Consider the following 20,943-nt stretch of genomic DNA (forward strand, 5'->3'; position numbering starts at 1 on the left):
AAGTACCAGACATCTAGATTCACCTGAGTGTGTGTGAGACTACATAAGTGGTGAGCAATCCTCGTTTCCATCATCTGGGTGACCTTGTCCAGTGAAGATGACTGGCTAAGTGGATTCTATAGAATGAAGATCTGAGCTTCCAGGATACATGACTTTGACCAAAAAAAATCCTCTCAAGATCAACAACCATATCAAACAGATCGAAACCTTCTGATGATGAATTTTGACCTGAAACATTGTTTCACTTTTCACAAATACTGCCTGAACTGCTGAGTTTTTCCAGCACTTTGTGTTTTTGTTTCAGATTACAATCTATTGCAGATTTTTTTTTAAACTTGAAATGGTTGCAGTTATTATTTACCCTTGGCACACCCTATTTTCATTTGCACAGTGCTAAAATCTGATTTATACACTGTCCTCATTGTTTGGCATTTGGATCAGTATGTTGCAGTCTGCTCTACTCCCACCACACATCATCCCAACCTGTAAGAATGAGAAATAAAATAGAATCATCGTCATACAGCATGGAAACAGGCCCTTTGGCCCAACTTGCTCATGCCGACCTACACTAGTCCCCCCTCCCTGCGTTTGGCCCATATCCATTAAAACCCATCTCATCCATGAACCTGTTCAAATGTGCTTTAACCTGCTTCAATTACCTCCGCTGGCAGCTCGTTCCATATACCTGCCACACTTTGTGTAAAAAAAGCTGTCTCTCAGGTTCCTATTAAATCTTTCATCCCAGCAAATAAATGACATCCAAGCAAAAAGTTAAGAATTCTGTATACCCTTTCATAAATGGAGACCGAGATATAAAGTTGTAAGTCTGTGGAATTCTCTGCCTCGGTGGAGGCCGGTTCTCTGGATACTTTTAAGAGAGAGCTTGATACGGCTCTTAAAGATAGCTGAGTCAGGGGATATGGGGAGAAGGCAAGAACGGGGTACTGATTGGGGATGATTCACCGCAACCGCAACGTTCCAAATGATCGCGTTCAAGAAAAATCCACTCGCAAGATGATTTAAATAGCCATTAATTTGCAGGTATTAAACACAAAATTCCTTCCATTTGGCCTATAAATCCATGACAATGAGATTTAAAAATCTTGTTATATTGTGAATTCTTGTGTGTATGTGATTTGGACACAGGCTATTTAAAAATGGTGATCTTTTCTTAAGAAATGTTTAGATCTAGTAATCTATATTACTAAAACTGTGTTCTTGACCGGTTTTGGCCATCTGTGCTGCGATTTCCGAGAGAACGCCGCCACCTACGGCCATCATTTTTGGACACCTTGCTCAGAGCCGCCCTCCGCCGCATGTGTGCCGAGGATTTTTCCCGTCGATTAAAAATGACAGAGATATTAATGTTTTTACAAAATTCCCCATTCTCTCTGCTGCCCCCGCTGGTGGCAGGGGGGAAGGGACTATAAAACCAGGAAGTGGTGTGCCACACAGTCTCTTCAAGATGGAGGAAGGCAGAGGGTCACGTTTCTCTGAGCTGTGAATAACACTGAACACATGTCTACTCAAATGTAAGTGTCTTTAGTGGTTCTAAAATGCTTGCAAAATGTGTCTATTGGTTCTAAAATGTTTGCAAAAAGTGTCTATTGGTTCTAAAGCTTGCAAGAAATGTCTATTGGTTCTAGAGCTTGCAGAAAAAGTGTCTATTGGTTCTAAAGCTTGCAATAAAAGTGTCTATTGGTTCTAAAGCTTGCAAAACAATGTCTATTGGTTCTAAAGCTTGCAAAAAAATGTTTATTGGTTCTAAAGCTTGCAAAATGTGTGTTTATTGGTTCTAAAGCTTGCAAAAAGTGTCTCCATTGGTTCTAAAGCTTGCAAAAAGTGTCTCTACTGGTTCTAAAGCTTGCAAAAAAAGTCTATATTGGTTCTAAAGCTTGCAAATAAATGTCTATTGGTTCTAAAGCTTGCAAAAAGTGTCTATTGGTTCTAAAGCTTGCAAAAATATGTCTATTGGTTCTAAAGCTGGCAAAAATATGTCTATTGGTTCTAAAGCTGGCAAAAATATGTCTATTGGTTCTAAAGCTGGCAAAAAAAATGACTATTGGTTCTAAAGATTGGGTGTGGCTTGAAGTTGAAAGGCACTATTACTCCAAATGGTGGCTTGGTTGCTTTGGCTTGAAGTTGAAAGACACTACTTACTGCAAATGGTGGCTTGGGTGTGGCTTGAAGTTGATATAGACATCACTTACTGCAAATGATGGCTTGGGTGTGGCTTGAAGTTGAAATACACTACTTACTGCAGATGGTGGCTTGGGTGCAATGGCTTGAAGTTAAAATGCATTACTTACTGAAAATGGGGGCATGGGTGCATTGGCTTGAAGTTGAAAGGCACTACTTACTGCAAATTGTGGCTTGGTTGCTTTGGCTTGAAGTTGAAGGGCACTACTTGCTGCAGATGGTGGCTTGGGTGCAATGGCTTGAAGTTAAAATGCATTACTTACTGCAAATGGGGGCATGGGTGCATTGGCTTGAAGTTGAAAGGCACTACTTATTGCAAATGGTGGCTTGGTTGCTTTGGCTTGAAGTTGAAAGGCACTACTTACTGCAAATGGTGACTTGGATGCAATGGATTGAAGTTAAAAGGCATTACTTACTGCAAATGGTGGCATGGGTGCATTAGCTTGGTTGAAAGGCACCACTTACTGCAAATGGTGGCATGAAGTTGAAAGGTACTACTTACTGCAAATGGTGGCTTGAAGTTGAAAGGCACTACTTACTGCAAATGGTGGCTTGGTTGCTTTGACTTGAAGTTGAAAGGCACCTCTTACTGCTAATGGTGGCTTGGGTGTGGCTTGGGTGTGGTTTGAAGTTGAAAGCCACTACTTACTGCAAATGGTGGCGTGGGTGCATTGGCTTGAAGTTGAAAGACACTACTTACTGCAAATGGTGGCTTGGGTGCTTTGGCTTGAAGTTAAAAGGCACTACTGTAAATGCACTTACTTCCTGTTTGCACTGTATATTGATTTTAGATAAATCGCTACCACTTACGGCTGTGATTTTTGGCCATCTTACTCAGTCCCCCTCCGCTGAGCAGGTGCAGAGAATTCTTCCCATCAATGAAAAATAAAAGTGTTATTAGTTTTTTTTTAAATGTTGAGAATCACTCTCCTGTCAATCACTCCATGAAAGCCGCACCTTTTCTGGTGAGGGGGGGGGGGGGGGGGTTATAAAACCCGGAAATGTGGGTGTGGCTCAGTCTCTGCAAGATGGAGGAGGGAGAGGTCACGACTCGCTGTCTTTAGTGGCTTTGCACCCTACTTCAAATGGTATGAAGCTGCACTTGAATTTGGTGGCCTTGCACCCTGCTAGAAGTGGTAAGAAACTGCACTTGTATTTGGTGGCCTTATACCCTGCTTGAAATAGACTTTCAAGGATTAGCCGTGAGTCAACTACCAGCCCACCAGCCGTGAGTGAGTGAGTTGACAACACAACAGGCTTGATTTACTGTGACGCCAGCCCAAGATTCCATTTGGCGCACAATTTGCATACTAGCCCTCTGGAAACCAGTCTCTTCAGCCCACAACACCCACACTAGCACTCCAAACCCCCCCCCCCCCCCCCCCCCCCCCCCCCAACTGGCCACCAATATTAGAATTGGTGAAGGGGTGGAATATTGCGTTGAATGACCAGCCCTCCTGTGTGATGCTGGGACCCAACGGGTCCCACTTAGTCTAGTTGAATTATGTAATTAGCTCCAATTGGGTAACTAACTAATTATATGCTTTAATTTCAGGCCATCCTGTTTCATATTTGTTTCAGAATGCTTCAATCTATAATAACTGAAAACTTCTTTCAGTTCTCTTAATTTTTAAGAAAGTTATGGGCTTTTGACTCGATCACAGCTTTTGTGTTAAATCAATGGAAAAGCAATAGGGAACAAGATGCTAATTTCCGAGTATGAAAATTGCCATGACTTTTTTAATACAGAAGATATGAAAGTGAATTAGGTGTCAAATTAAACTTCTTTTTATCCTTTATCTGACGGGATTAATTGCAGACTTGATTTATAAAATCTCAAAATCTCAAAATTTTGTAACATTGCTACAATTCCAAGGAAAGCACAATGTGGACAACCCTGGTTTAGGCCAATTCCTCCTCAAAGGAAAAGACTGAAATCAATCCAGTAGTTTATCTGCAAGACACCAAGTGATCAGAGGTGTACATTGTGCTCACATGAAAGTCTTGTAAAATATCAGCAGGGTTTTCTTATTTTGTGCTGCATCCTTCCATTCTGACCCCTTAAAACAAAGCCAATATACTATTTGCCTTCTTAATTGCTTGCTATAATACCTGAGCAATTCATCCATAATTATTTTTCCATGATATATTAATTTCATTACTGTTGCAGCTTAGAAATCTCCAAAATGAATAAATCTGTTACTCATTACTATTATTACCATTCTTCAAATGCAAAATACAAGTGACAGAACTGCTAGATGATGAACTGTGGTATAAAGAGTGTAATCACAGTTTAATGATAGATTTGTGGTGCTGAAGTGTTCAATTTGTGCAGCGCAGTTGGCGCTGAAGACAATGGGCCAGGAAATACCACTGCATGCTACTGCTCAAGTGTCATTACTTAAAGAGTCATAAAATTGTAATAAAACAGGCTATTCGGCCCAACTTGTCCATGCTGATCCATGGGAACCCATCCATATTAATTCCATTTCCCAGCACTTGGCCATTCGCCTTCTATGCCTGAGATTGAAGTGTTCCTCTAGACACTTCTTAATTACTGACTGCTTCAACCTCTCTCTCAGGCAATGCAATCCAAATGTCTGGTGGAAGAAGATACCCTTCTAGATCTCTTCTATTAATGGGAAAATATTCCTGCAGTCCATTCCTATCTATACCCCTCATAATGTTGTATATAAGTTAAAGGGACAGAAGTAGGTCATTCGACTCATCATGTCTATGCCATTCAATCATATCCGATCTATATTTCCCTCCCAATGCCATTCACCTGCATTCTCCCCATATCCCCTAACACCCTCACTAATCAAGAATCTGTCAATCTGCACCTCACAAATACCCAAATGACGGGTTCCACAGCCATCTGTGGCAATTAATTCCACAGATTTACCACCTTCCGACTAAAGAAACTTGTTATCTCCTTTCTAAAGATACATCCTTCTATTCTGAGGCTATGGCCTCTGGTCCCAGACTCTCCCACTAGTGGAAATATCCTCTCCACATCCACTCTATTCAGGATTCTCACTATTCAATACGTTTCAATGATCCTTATCCTTCTAAACTTCAGCGAGCACAGACCCAGTGCCGTCAAATGCTCATCATATGTTAACCCAATCATTCCAACGGCAGCACATCCTTCCTCAGATATTGGGCCCATAACGGCTCACAATTCTCTAAATGCAGTCTGACCGATGCGTTATAAAGCCTCAGCTTATCATCCCTATTTTGTATGTCAATATGTCCCCTCTTAACCCCTGTATTCCACAGAGCGCAGACCTAGCTCTCCTTTTAACTTAACAGTTCCATTACAGACAACAACCTAGTGAATCTCCTCTGCACCCTCACTAGCGATATCACATCCTTCCTATCGTGTGGTGGTTAGAGCACGTAGCACTCCAGCTGAGGTCCAAGTAAAGTTTTATAAAGTTGCATAAACTTCTTTTCTAATCAAGGGTTAATCACTAACCCCTGATTAATGAAGGCTAATATACCATCTATCTTGCTAAACATATTTTCTATGTTGTTGTCTTCGAGGATCTAAGGATTTGTACTCCATCTCTTCCTCAATACGCCTTGAGACTCTAGCAGTTACTAGCAAGTTTTATTTTTCTATTGTGAATTGGCAGGAACGCCCACTTTCTTAAAAATGCTAATAAAAGCTCTGCTTTTATTGGTGAAAAAATTGCACTGTGCCAAACCCAATGCAATTGCTGCCCCACTACCCAACACCCAATGCTACAACAACATGGGGGGGGGGAGATAGATGGGGACAATTACCCTGCTAGCTCCAAAGTCTTTGGGATATGGGAGGTAGTTATAGAAAGGGATATGGTTGTCCTCAAGTTAAGGACTTGAGATGGGGTAAGAATGATTTTAAGAGCATTACAGAGGATCTGCGGAACGCAGCTTGGGCACACACATTTGCAGGTAAAATGAAGTGTGAGTCTTTTACAAGAGAATTATAAATGTTCAGGGCCAGCATGTTCTCGTAAGGGTGAATTGCAAATATGACAAGATTAGGGCACATTGGATGATGAAGAATATTGAAAGTTGATCAGGAAAACAGAAAGAGACATATGGCAGGTATAGGCAATTAAAAACAAGGGAGTCTCTTGAAGAATATAGAGTATGTAGGAAAGAACATAAAAAAGAAATTAGGAGGGCAAAAAGGGGCTAGGAAATATCTTTAGCGAATGCAATTACAAAGAACCCCAAAATATCTATAAATATTCATGAAGTAGCTCTATAAGACTTTTGTACGGCTGCATTTGGAGTTTTGCGTGCAGTTCTGGTCAACCCATTACAGGAAGGATGTGGAGGCTTTAGAGAGGGTGGAGAGGAGGTTTACCAAAATGCTGCCTGGACTAGAGGGTCTCAGTTACAAGCAGAGGTTGGATAAACTTTTGGATAGAGGTTGGATAGACTGTCACCTATCCATGTTCTCCAGAGATGCAGCCTGATCCACTGAGTTACTCCAGCATTTTGTGTCCATCTTTGGTATAATCAGTAATTCCTTGTTATTATGTTTTGGATGGAAGTGTAGCAGATATGATTAGTAAGTGTGTGAATGACACAGTAGTTATGATGTTGTGAATTGCATAGAAGGTTGTCGTAGATTATAGCAGAATATAGATCAGATGGAACATTGGGCGGTATAGTGGTAGATGGAGTCATTTAAAAGCCAGTTGATCGAAATTCAGGAGGAGCATGTTCCAGTAAGGAGGAGCGATAAAGATAGCAAGGTGAGGTAGGGGAACCTTGGATGATCAAAGAGATTGTAAAGAAAAAGGAAGTTATGTAAGACTTAAATGAAATCTGACAGGGCTTTAAGGAATGTAAAGCAAGTAGGAAAGGATATGCAGTCAATTGGAAGGGCCAAAAGGGGCCAAGGCCTCGACCACGGGTGTACGAACGAGGAAGATTGACTGAACGTTATCGCCTTCCTTCACAGTGAGGAATGTTGATTCCACTGTGATGGATGTTTAAGTTAAACTCTATCATGTATTGTGTTCTTTTCACTTGTATGGCTGTATGGTAACTCAAATATCCTTGTACTATAATTGGTGCATGTAACAATAAATGTGAACTTGAACTTGAAATATATTTGATGAGTTGGACTAAAGCAAATATCAAGGCTTTTTATACAAATTAAAAACAAGTGGATAACCATGGGGATAAAGGATGGAATTTGTGCTTGGAGTCAGAGGATGTCAGAGTCAAGGGAGAAGGCAGGCATGGGTTATTGATTGGGGACGATCAGCCATGATCACAATGAATGGCGGTGCTGGCTCAAAGGGCCGAATAGCCTCCTCCTGCACCTATTTTCTATGTTTATATGTTTCTTTGTAGGCAGTACTAAAGGTATACTCTGCATCTGTATTCACAAAGGAGAAGGGAATGGAGAACAGAGAGATCAGTGTGGAGAACCGTAATATGCAAAGACAGTTTGAAATGAAGCAGGAGTAGGCATTGGTAGATACTGTAAATCCCCAGGACATGGTGGTATCTATCCTAGGTGCTTTTGAGAAGCAAATAAGGAGATTACATGTACCTTGACCAGGATCTTTGCAACTTCTCCAGCCACGGACAAGGTCACAGAGGGCCTGAGAGAAGGCAACATTATTTCTTTGTTTAAGAAGGGAAGTAGAGAAAAAACTGGGAATTATAGGTCGGAGTGCTTCACATCAGTGGTAGGGCAACTGTTGCAGAGGATTCTCCGGGAAGGATTTACTCCCATTTTGAAGGGAATGGGCTAATTATAGGCCTGTCCCACTTAGGCGATTTTTCAGGCGACTGTCAAGTTCCTTCACCAGCCGGTTATGCAGGCGGGGGGCAGGGCAAGCGGGAGGAGCACTGTCTGAGTGAAATTCACACAGTGTAAAGCCAAGGTGATGCAGACACACGCCGCGATAAACAGGATGGTTGGCGCTGTAATTAAGACGGCTAAAGCGCAATGTACGGTAAGTTCTTTAAAAGAGATGGGGAGGGGGGGGGGGGGGGGTGAGAGAGGAGGGAGAAGGAGTGGAGACAACTTTTAAGAAGCCAGAGATAGATGGTTGTGAAGCTCGGCGGACATTAACATTACCGGTCAGTTCTCCTTGGTTGGGAAATCTACTGCTTACATTTTTTTTCCAAAGAACCAATGAAATTCACCGGTCAGCTATAACCTACGAGAACCTACGATAACCTTCAACCTCCTGGCAACCCACTAGGTCGTCCTGGCGACTTACCTACGGCACGAGAATTCTCGCTACTCTCCATGGCGGCTTCATTCTGGTCGCCGCTAATTTTTAAACAATGATGAAAAATTCACGGCGACCATAAAGACACCATGACACCCAGAATGCGGGAACTCCTCACAACCTTGAAGGCGACTCTCCGACAACAACCCGCGAACACGTGGCGACTGCATAGTCTCCTGCAGTCACTTAAAAAGTCGCCTAAGTGGGACAGGTCTATTAGGAACAGTCAGCATGGCTTTGCGCACCGTGAGCAGCCGGAGGGGTGATGAGGGTCAGCACCACCAGGCTTGGCCTGGGAGTGGCCAGGGAGGTGGAGAGGGTATGTGGCAGTGTACTTTTGGTGTGTAGTTTTGGTTGCCCCATTACAAGAAGGTGAAGGCTTTGAAGAGGGTGTCGAAGAGGTTTATAAGAATGCTGCCAAGAGTAGGGGGAATTGTTTACTCTAGAGCTCTGGAGGTTGAGGGGAGACCGGATAGAAGTATATAAAATTATGAGTCATAGATAGGGTAGAATCTTTTTCCTAGAGTGGAAATGTCAAAAATAGAGTGCATAGCTTTAAGTTGAGAGGGGCAAAGTTTGGAGGAGATATGCGGGGTTTTTTTTACACAGAAGGTGGTGGGTGGCTGGAATGTGCTGCCTGAGGTGATGGTGGAATCAGATATGATAATGGCATTTAAGAGGCTTTTAACTAGACACATGGATATCCAGCGAATGGAAGGATATGGATCATGTGCAGGCAGATGACATTAGTTTATCTTCGCATTAGTTTCAGCGCAGACTTTGTGTGCTGAAGGACTTGTTCCTGTGCTGTACTTTTCTATGTTATATGGAAGCTAAATTCCAGATCGTAGATATATGTTATACCAGAGGTTATGCATTTTGATAAGTCAAATAGGGGTAAATGGTAGGGTGCTCACAAATATTGATGAACAGAGGCATCTTGGTATTTAAGTCAATTAATAGTTAAAAGTGGCAACAGCAGGTAGCAAGGGTAGTAAAGTAGGCATGTATTGCAAAATAGGTCAGGACACTGAATGGTGGATTATAGTGCTGCAACTTGTTAGTTATGATGGTTATGTTATACTTGGAGCACTGTGCAGTTCAGGTCATCACACATTAGGAAGGAAGTGGTTGCCTTGGAGAGAGTGCAGAGGAGATCTATCAGAGTGTTACCTGGATTTATGTTTATGTTTATGTTTATAGGGCTTTAGTTATGGAAAGAGGATAATCAAAATAAAGCACTGAACCATATTTATGAGTTTGTATTTCGTGGCTGAATTTTAAAATATTTTTTCTGTTGTTTTTCGTTGAGGAAATCCCAGAAATGATCAAAAGCCATCTTACTTTATATTTTCGCACGAATGGAAAGGATAATAAATTTGTCATTTATTTGGAATCGTTGCTTTTTGTAAATAGTGATGAAGGACCAGAGTTGGACTGCGACATCTGTTTGCTACTTTTCTGATACAAATTCATTTCTGCCCAACACTTCTGGGAATGTGTTCATGGTGTTAATAGCATTCCCATCAGAACAAGCAGCAGAAAACATATGTAGCCAGAAACATGAACAATATAATTGAGACCTTCCATGCATAATCATCTACACCTTTTATTTTCAAGGGCTCTCTGCTAATGGAGCTGGTGCAAAACAAAGCACTGATTCTACGATCTGGAATTTAGCTTGAAAAGACAAAGTGTAAGGGCTTTTTGCTAATGAAATGTAGAATCTGTCACTAACTGGCGAGATAGGGGTGGAGGAACGGGAGAGAGGGAGGAGGATGGAGGAGGGGGAGTATGGAAGGGAAGGAGAAGGGAGAGGGGGAAGAGTGTGGAGGGAGGGGGAGAGTGGTAGGGGGGCAGGGGAAGAGTGGGATGGGAGGGGGAGGAGGAGTGGTGGAAGAGGGACAGAGGGGAAGGGGTGGGGGAGAAGGAAGGGAGGGGGAGAGAGAGGGGTGGGGGAGGGAGAGGGGTGGGGTAAGGGGGAGAGAAGTGGGGGAGGGAGGGGTACGAGGAGTGGTGGAAGAGGGATGGGGGATTGGGGGTAGGGGGAAGGAGAAAAGAGGAGAGAGGGAAGGGGGTGGGGTAGAGTGGGAAGGGGGGTGGGGGAGAGAGGGATGGGGGTGGGAGGAGGAGGGGGAGGAGAGGGAGAGGGGTGAAGAGAGGGAGATGGAGAGGGGGAGGAGAGAGGGGTGCGGGAGGGGAGGAGAGAGGGTAGGGGAGAGAGGTGTGCGGGAGGGGGGCGAGGAGGGAGATGGTTTAAGGGGTAGAGGGGGAAGAATGGGGAGAGGGAAGGGGGTGGGGGAGAGGGAGTGAGGAGTGAGGAGAGGGAGATGGAGAGGGGGAGGAGAGAGGGGTGGGGGAGGGGGGGGCAAGGAGGGAGATGGGGTAGGGGGTAGAGGGGGAAGAATGTGGATGGAGGGGGAAGAGTGGGTAGGGGGAAAGGGGTGGGGGAGAGAGGGAATGAGGTGGGGAGGGAAGGGGGGTAGGGGGCGGGGGCGGGGAGAGAGGGAAGGGGGTGGGGGAGGGAAGGGGGGAGAGGGAAGGGAGGGGGAGAGAGAGGGGTGGGGGAGGGAGAGGGGTGGGGTAAGGGGGAGAGAAGTGGGGGAGAGAGGGATGGAGAGGGGGAGGAGAGAGGGGAGGGGGAGAGGGGGATGGGGAGGTTGAGAGAGGTGTGGGGGAGGGGAGGGAGGGATGGGGAGGGAGGGGAGGAGGGAGATGGGGTAGGGGAGGGAGGGGTAAGAGTGTGGAGGGAGGGGGAGAGGGGTGGGGGAGAGAGGGAAAGGGGTGGGGGAGGGTAGGGGGATGGGGGTGGGAGGAGAGGGAGAGGGAGATGGAGGGGGAGAGAGGGATGGGGAGGGGGAGAGAGGTGTGGGGGGGAGGGATGGGGTAGGGGAGGGAGGGGTAAGAGTGTGGAGGGAGGGGGAGAGGGGTGGGGGGAGAGAGGGGAAATAGTGGGGAGGGAGAGTGGAAGGGGGAAGGGAAGGGAAAGTCCATCTGTTCCCCATTCCCTTTCACCCCCAATCCTCTTTCTCTATTCCCACATACATGATGACGCGCTTCGACACAGGCTGCGGGGGTGGGGGGGAGGGGCTGGTGCTGGTGCTCCTGCAAAGGCATATGTAAATGAATCCATTCTGATTGGACATCTGTGAGCATTGGGCATTGTGACATCACACGATGGAACGTTGCATTGTGACATCACACGATTGAACGTTCACCAACATGTTATGGCTGAGAGCTGTTTTATTTTGAATTTTTTTTGGGGGGGGGGAGAAGGATTTTGTGAAAAGATGTGTACGAAATTTAATCAGGAGTGGATACTTGGAATGGAAAGTGAAATCTCTACCGAAATGGAAAAAATCTCGGCGATTCTGCGTCTGGTGTTGGCGTAGCAACGAATCAAAGGCTGGCAGCCACAAGTCAGGCAGGCAGCCGGCAGGCGGCAGGCAGCCACAGACTTTTATATAATAGATAGATAGAAGTTAATTATTTTCTTGGTTAAAATCATTCATATAAACATGTGCAATGATGGCCCCATCACCAAGCCCTGATGTACAAACACTATTTTCCATCTTGCTACAATTTTGTGCAGGCTGGGTCCTATTAATGCAACCACAATATTGGGCACAAAGTCCCTATTGACATCCAGCAAATGTGACGGGAGCACCTGCCTCTGAGGACCAAAACAAGATTGATCAGCTGCTGCATTGGGGCTCTGGCAAGTGAACAGTGGATGGAGATCAGAGAGAATAAAAAATAGATCATATCTCCCCTTTAAATGTTGTGGACTCTTCATTGGAATATTCAAGTTGCCAGTTTTCAAGTGTGACGGTTGACATACTATTTGATAATAGAGGTCAACTGGAGTTATGTCCTCACCAAATACCCATAGAAGCAATCTTCCATTCGTGGTCCATCAGCAAAAACCTTTGCAACTGCCTCAACTATTTTTTATCAAGAAGGTAACCAAAGCTTGAGAAGGTTTGAACAGTCATTTGGGTGACATCCATCTTATTTTGTCCTTATATATATAAAATATTAATAGGTGTAATGTTGCCTTCCATGATAGTTTGAAAAGAGACCAAATTCAGTTAGAACACAGTTCAAAGTATTCCGTTCAATGCATCCAAAACTCATGTACCCTTATGTTTTCCAATTATTTTGCTGCTGATATTAAAATATTACTGGTTTATATCAAAAAACGTGATCATAATTCCATTCCTTTATTGCTAATTAGAGAAAAGCAAGATTCACACATAAATAATGCACACATAGTAAAAAGCTTAGAGAATGAGGAGGTGAGACGCTTGCTACATAAAACTTAGCATTGAATTTGCAGCCAGTAAAATTCCTGGCCGATGCTGACCCCAGGATATTGGTGGTGGAGAATTTATTTGAAGGCCATGTTATTTGAACATCAATGAGAAGTGAGTAGATACTCTCTTGAAAACCTGGTACTTATGTGCTACGTTTTCTTTTGGATTTATTGGACCATGCCTGCATACTATTAAGATTCTGCTGTATTCACAGGCTGCTTCTTTTTTTAGGAATTACAAATAGAACTAAACACCACACAAATGAACCATTTCTTTTCTTATGATAGAAGTGAGATCACTACAAAGCAGTTGAAGACAGCTGGGTTGACTTTATCAACTGGAAGAGTTCCTGCCTGGATGTCCAGCAAGATCTCTTTAATAACAATGACACCTAATCAATGTGATTATTTTGATTTATTGATAATTATAATATTTTCTCTTACCAATAAAAAGATTCCATTCTGTGTCCAAATCAGCCTGATTAGCCAGGCAGCCCTTCATTACGTTAAGACAGTAGTTGCTGCAAGGTTTCACTGTGGGGACTCCACGGCAGTAAGGACAGTACATCATCTTCATCAGAGCACGGATGCACCCTAATGCTGGAATGACCTAGTGAGTTTAAAGAAGAAGAAAATTAATTTAATTGCCACCATCTTTTCTTTTATGAGCAGACAGTCTGTAGGAAGTAAAACCATAAATTAAATTAAATTAAATTTCTTTATTTATATAGCACATTTTTAGTCAACTTGCATTGACCCCAAAGTGCTTCACATAATTACATCCACACACACAGGCAAAGGTGGGTGAAGTGTCTTGCCCAAGGACACAACGACAGTATGCACTCCAAGCGGGATTCGAACCAGCTACCTTCCGGTTGCCAGCCGAACACTTAGCCCATTGTGCCATCTGTCGTTATAAAGGAGCAGGATAAGGCAATTCAAGAATGCTCCACCATTCAACAAAATTATGGCTGATCATCCATCTCAGTATCTTTAGCTTAGCTTATTTTAGAGAAACAGCATGGAAACGCCCCCTTCGGCCCATCGATTCCACGCTGACGATTGATCACTCATTGACACTAGTTCTATGTCTTACACACTAGGAACAATTTACAGAAGTCAATTAGCCTACAAACCTGCACGTCTTTGGAGTGTGGGAGGAAACCAGAGCACCAAGAGAAAACCCACACAGGCACAGGGAGGACGTGCACACTCTGCACAGATAACATCTGTAGTGAGGATCGACCCGGGTCTCTGTTGCTCTGAGGTAGCAGCTCTCCCACTGCACCACTGTGCTGCTCAGCTCCCAGGTTTTCCCTATTTCCTATAATCCCTTCTTGAATATATTTCATGACTTGGTCTCCAATGCCTCTTGTCGCTTCGTCCTGGTGGTAGCAGAAGAGATGATGGCCAGGCATTGAGGATAAACAGCAAAAGGTACTTTTGAACTGCACAGTTCTGATTTACAATTAACAATTTGAACAAATCATCACCAAATAACACTGCAAGATCCTACAATCAGTGCAATCTGATCCCAACTCAAGGTCCTTATCAGATACTTCCATTATCTATTAGCTCCAACGCTTCAAAGAACAAGATTCACGGTGAAAATTAATAGTGAAAGATTAAAGATGCCTTAGTGCTATTCATTATTAACTCAGATGAGCAGATATTTAAAGAAAGATCTTGCGCTTCTATTAAGGCTTCTAATGATGACTTAATTTCAGTGTTACCAATGATGGTATGTTTGCAATATTTATTCAGTTTCTTCCAACAGTTAGTTTCATTTTCAAAGTTATAGTTAAAAAAATCCAAATAAATATATGTCTGATGAAGGGTCTTGACCTGAAACGTCACCCATTCCTTCTCTCCAGAAATGTTGCCTGACCCGCTGAGTTACTCTAGCATTTTGTGTCTATCTATAAATAACTACAGGTTCACTATGGGAAACTAAGTTAAAAGGAAATTTGATTTTCAAATGAGTCAGCTGGCAATCCTAGACAATAACTGAATAGATCAGTGAAATTAAATATTAATGGGCTGGATTGCTCATCAGCTCATGCACCGTGCATGGCAATTTGAGAAGGAGAACGTTAAATCGGAAGTGTCAGTGATGCAGTTGAATAAAGGGGCCAATGAAGGCATGAGTGAGGAGCTGGCCAAGGTAGACTGGAAAGGGATCCTAGCAGGAATGGTGGTGAAACAGCAATGGCAGGAATTTCTGGGCATAATCCGGAAGAAGCAGGATCATTTCATTCCAAAAAGGATGAAAGATTCTAAGGGGAGTAGGAGGCAACTGTGGCTGACAAGAGAAGTTAGGGATAGAATAAAACTAAAAGAAAAGATGTATAACACAGCAAAGAGTAGCCGGAAGCCAGAGGATTGGGAAACTTTCATAGGACAACAGAAGGAAACAAAACGGGCAATACGGGCTGAAAAGGTGAAGTACGAGGGGAAGCTGACCAGGAATATAAAGAAGGACAGTAAAAGCTTCTTTAGATATGTTAAGGGAAAAAGAGTAGCAAAGTCAAATGTGGGTCCCTTGGAGGCAGACATGGGTGAAATTATTATGGGTAACAAGGAAATGGCAGAAGAGTTGAACAGGTACTTCAGATCTGTCTTCACTAAGGAAGACACAAACAATTCCCAGATGTACTGGAGGACAGAGGATCTAAGGGGGTAGAGGAACTGAAATACATTTTCATTAGATGAGAAATAGTATTGGGTAGGCTAATGGGACTGAAGGATGATAAATCCCCTGGGCCTGATGGTCTGCATCCCAGGGAGGTGGCTCTAGAAATAGTGGACGCATTGGCGATCATTTTCTAATGTTCAATAGATTCAGGATCAGTTCCTGTGGATTGGAGGATAGCTAATGTTATCCCACTTTTCAAGAAAGGAGCGAGAGAGAAATCGGGGAATTACAGTTAGCGTAATTTCGGTGGTGGGAGGGATGCTGGAATCAATTATTAAAGAGGTAATAATGGGGCATTTGGATAGCAGTAAAATGATTAGTCCAAGTTAACATGCATTTATGAAAGGGAAATCATGCTTGACTAATTGTAGTGGCCAATTGGTTTGTTTTGCATGTCATTGATGATGGCATGTGCATTTAAATTTTAGACTCGTTATATTGTGGGTGCGATTTGTGAGAGAGCTCGCATGCTTATCGAAGATATTTCCCTTAACCATGCTCATCCATTTAGCGGCTAGGGAATTAATTTCTCTAAAGATATGAAAATCTGCCGCTACATTAAGTCAAAGGGAGCCTCCGGCAGGGGGGGGTTAAATATCAGTCCCAGAGAGAGGGACAGAATATTAAGTCGAAGGAGACCTCCATCACAGGGATAAATACCAGTCCCAGAGATTGGGACAGAAGCCAGGCTAAGATCTCAGAGAGGCTTAGCCAGAGGAGACTGGATCCAGGAGGAACTGAAGATAATAGATCTCGGCCAGAGGAAGCCTTGAGGTCTATCAACAGCATCGTGACTTATCTTAAGATGTGTCACAGGATTTGTGAGTAGAAATTGATTATATTTCTTTGAATTTGTAGCTGCAAGCTTTAATTTTAAACAACTAATGTAACAGAGACTCAGAAAGTATTTTTCCAGTCTGTATGGAGATTCCAGCCGGACCGAACTTGGATTGTTTTGAATCTTTTGATAAGCGCATTCCATTTGAATTATCGTCATCTTTTAGCCCATGGATGTTGGAGCAATGTTCTCTACATTATCAGTATGTTATGGTTTTGATGGAAATGTTGACAAAACAAAACCCGAGCTACTAGCAGAACACTCTGTTCGATTAATTGAAAGACTTGGCGATCTGCCAAGACCTCTTTAAAATCATGGATCCAGAAGATGAAGAATGTGCCACGCCAGATGAACCATGACCAGCCAGACAACTTAAAGAAACCCAAAAAAAGGAAAACTCGATATGGGAACAAGTTAACGAATTCATTGATAGCTACAGAGAACTCGTGTATCGTGAAGAAACAGATATTTCACTAGGTGCCTGCTTGAGAGAAACTGAGAGAGAGAAACGAATTATGGATACAGGTTAACAGATTAATTGAGAAACAGAAGAAACAAATGGAATCATAACAGAACGTGATCAAGGTGAAATCTAATATGAGCCAACTATGGAACCTTTACCAGGAGGTTTGCAAGAAACAAGATCTACTGCTGTGTTCACAGCCGTCTCAGGAAGAACGCAGAAGACACACCCAGTGGTGGGAATACAGGCTGAAGATATTTAATATTTAATGGTTTCATGAAAAAGGCAAATGGTTATCTGAAATTATACCACAACTTATGAGCTTAGTAGCTGGAAATGTGAAGCAACAAGGTGCCAGAATGGAAGATGAAATTACACGACGAGATAATATCTCCAATATATCTTCACGAGGATCAAGCCACAGATCTGGTTTAACAGCCAGTTCGGTTTCGAGGGCTTCTGCTCAATTGGGAGTTAAAGCTGAGCTAGCTGCTCTCTCAATAGCGACAGATGCCATGAAGAAGAAACATGAGATTGAGGAAGAACAAGAACAGATGACGCGACAGATGACGCGACAGATGATGCGACAGATGATGCGACAGCAAGAAGAGATGACGCGACAGCAAGAAGAGATGACGCGACAGAATGAGAAGCTGAGAAGACAAAAGGAACAACTGGAAATAGACACAAAGATGGCGGTGGCTAGAACAAAGAACAAGCTATTGGAAAGTGAGGGTTCAATATGTAGCTCTAGATCATCGAGGACGATTAGCTCTTGACCAAGAAGAAAAACTGCTCGAAGTGAGTTAGCAGTTGGATCAATTCCACAATCAAGGTCCATCGAATTTCTAGGCTTTGAAAACCCATTAGAACAGAGTAAGATCGGTAAAACTTAATCTCAGCAAATGAGAGCTAGATCGAAACCAACTACTATTGGAGCGTCTGTGGATGCTCGAGACAAACCAAAAGCAGACCACGCTTTTTTGAGGTCTGGTGCACAGGCTCGAGCAAGCCAATTTGAATCACAAAGGCCTGTTTATCAACAGGTGGAGCCAAGCCAGAGTTATCAGGATGGATTATTGGCACTGTTGAATAGGCAAACTGAATTCAACGAGATAATGGCTTCTCAAAATACTTCTCTCATTCTACCACCACCAGAAATTCCTACGTATGGTGGAGATCCTTTGCAGTATGAAGCTTTCGTAAGGGCATTAGAAGAAATATTATAAATGAAAGTTACGGATGAAAAGGAGCGTTTACGATTTCTGGTGAAGTACACAAGTGGAAGTGTTAAAGTACGTGTAGAAAGTTGTCAGAAAGAGCAAGGCAGCCATGGCTATAAAAAGGCGAGAAGATTACTTAAATAACGTTTTGGTGATGAACAGAGGATTGCTAATGCATACATGGAGAAGGCCCATGCTTGGAAAGAAATCAAACTGGAAGATTGGGAGGCATTGAGTAATTATGCAATATTTCTGAGAAATTGTTGTAGCTCGTTGAGAAATCTCGGCCACATGGAAGAAATGAATCTTCCAGGTAATACTAGAATCATTATGAGCAAGTTGCCAGAAGACTGAGAAAAAAGTGGAGAGATGAAACAGCAAAATTAGAGATGAAAGGAACCAAGTAGCCAGGCTACCAGACCTGGTGGAATTCTTGGACAGGGAAGTACGGAACATGTTAGAACCACACTGGACTATTGAAGATTACAAACCACTTGCAACTATCAAAGGTTTTACTTTTACCAAAACTGAAGAAATATCAGAACCTATGAGAAGTAGTTTTGCTATCACAACCAGACCTGTGGAAAAGACAGATGGAATGAAAATAAATGTATCTACTAGCAAGCAAATAGTATTTTGTTTGTTATGTGATGAAGTTGGTCACATCATAAGATGGTGTCGAAGATTCAGGATGAAAGAATATGAAGACGATGGATTTCTTGAAGGAGAAGGGAATCTGTTTTGGCTGTTTGAAAAAGGGACATATGGTGAGAGACTGTAAGAGTCCTATAATTTGTTATGAGTGCAAGCAATATCATCCTGAAGCACTTTACACTGAAGAAGAGCGACCAGAGCAAATAGAAGAAGTTGAACCGGAGCAAACAGAACAGGATGAGAAGCCAACTACTAGTTATGCTATCACTTCGCCTCAAGTAACTGCTCATATTGGGGCAGGGGTTGAAGCTTGTGATTTTTTCTATATTACCAGTACAGGTAAGGAACAGCAAGACGAATACAGTGTTGCAAACATATGCTTTTCAGGATCACGGAAGTTCGACTACCTTTTGCACTGAAAACCTGACGAGAAGATTGAATATCACAGGAGAAGAGACTAAGATTCGATTACGTACCATGACTAAAGAAAAAGAGAGCATGAGTCATTACATTACGAGTATGGAGATATCCAGTTTGGACGAAGATAATTTTATACCGATATCTGAAGTGTTTACACATGGAACTATACCAAGACATGAAGACTTGAAGCAATGGCCTTACCTGAAGGATGTCAAGTTATCTGAAATAAATTCTAGTGTTGATCTACTTATCGGAATGAATGTTTTGAAGGCTTTGAAACCTATACAGATTGTTAGGAACCAAGGCGATGGACCGTATGCTACGAAAATCCGACTTGGATGGGTTATCTATGGCTCCTTGAGAAGGAACCATGAAAACAAAAATCAGAGGAACTATCCTACCATTGCTGTTAATCAAATGTCTACTGATGAATTAGAAAAGCCGGTGATGAAGCCATACAATCATGACTTCAATGAAAGTACCAGCAAGAAATCTGAAGAGATGTTGAATGTCGAGTTGAAGTTCATGGATATTATGAACTACTCAGTGAAAACTGACAGACACTGTTGTGTGGACTTACCCTTCAAACAAGAAAGTGTTAATCTGCCGAATAATCGTCATATGGCAGAGTAACGTACCCAGAAATTGAAATGCAAGTTTGGCGAGAATAGTAAATTTCATGAAGTACGAATCTCTTTGATGAATAATTTCTACAAGGATGATTACTTAAAATCCAGGTCTACTGAGCAGGAAGCAATTCTACCAGTAGAACATCTGACTTCCCTTTGCAATAAGGGAGGATTCACACTTTCCAAGTGGATCAGTGACAATTGTGAAAGCATTCCACTAGATGATAGAGCCAAAGAAACCAGAGAGTTGGATTTGGACAGAGACAATCTGCCAATGGAAAGAGCATTGGGAGTTACTAATGTTGTACAACTGAAGTATGTTAACACAGAGGGAAATCCTGCGAATGAAGTTTCCAGAGAACTAACAGTAAACCGTTTCTTAAGCGATAAGAGATGGACCAATGAACTAAAATCTCTCAGCAAGCCAGACAGAGAATGGCCAAAGCTTGAGCAAGGATTTGAAATCTCTGCTAATGATCCGGACATTAAATCAAACCTAGTGGTGAACTTTATTGCTAAAGATCCTGTTATTCTTTTGAAGGTTTTTCACACTTCAACATTACTGTTACAACACATCCATGAGTTGATTGGACATGGAGGAAGATTTCATGCTATCAAAGCTTTGAACTATTATGTTTTGGACTATATATTGGGTATCATGCCTGATTTTAAGGGTTTGGTATGCACTAAACGACTTTGAACTAAAACCAGTGTTTTAATGAGATTAATATCCTAGTTATGCTTGTTTCTAGAAGGTGAAAGTGAAGATGGAAACGTCGATGAAGAATTCCGATTGCAGATATATAATCCATGCTATTTTTTCCTCGTTAGTGTAGTGATTAGTATCCCCGCATGTCATGCGGTAGATCGGGGTTTAATTTCCCGACGAGGAGCCACCGGGGTTTAATTCCCTGATGTTTTGCTTTTTGATATATGTTAAGCCTTTATGGCCACTTTTTAAAATGTTTATTAGTACGGAGGAGGAGGAGGAGGAGGAGCCATCTTGGTGAACGGCTGCTAGCAGCAGCCGTCCGTCTTAAATTCGTTTTTTTTTTAGTTTTTAGTGAGTCCTGTTTTTTTGTTTGTAGGGGATATGGTCTTTTAATGTGGGGGGGTAGGTGTTACTTTATTTATAGGTCCCTACCTGGTCGGTGTGGCAGCCTTTTTTCCGGGCTGCCCGTCGACCCGTCGTCGTGGCCTACCAGCGGGCTTGGAGCGCCGTTTCTTGGCGGGAACCACCCAGCACCTCG

At 42.7% G+C, this 20,943-nt stretch overlaps 1 protein-coding gene across 1 annotated transcript in view; it reads right to left on the reverse strand.

Annotated features, from left to right (window-relative positions):
* gpc6 (glypican 6) overlaps nucleotides 1-20,943 on the reverse strand; it is a 745,006-nt gene that overhangs the window by 138,849 nt on the left and 585,214 nt on the right. Inside the window, exon 4 of the mRNA XM_033022925.1 lies at nucleotides 13,216-13,381. Within this exon, the coding sequence (XP_032878816.1) occupies nucleotides 13,216-13,381 (166 nt within the window). The remainder of the gene's footprint in view (nucleotides 1-13,215; nucleotides 13,382-20,943) is intronic.

Source organism: Amblyraja radiata, chromosome 6 (genome assembly GCF_010909765.2).
Source record: "Amblyraja radiata isolate CabotCenter1 chromosome 6, sAmbRad1.1.pri, whole genome shotgun sequence".
Taxonomy (NCBI): domain Eukaryota; kingdom Metazoa; phylum Chordata; class Chondrichthyes; order Rajiformes; family Rajidae; genus Amblyraja; species Amblyraja radiata.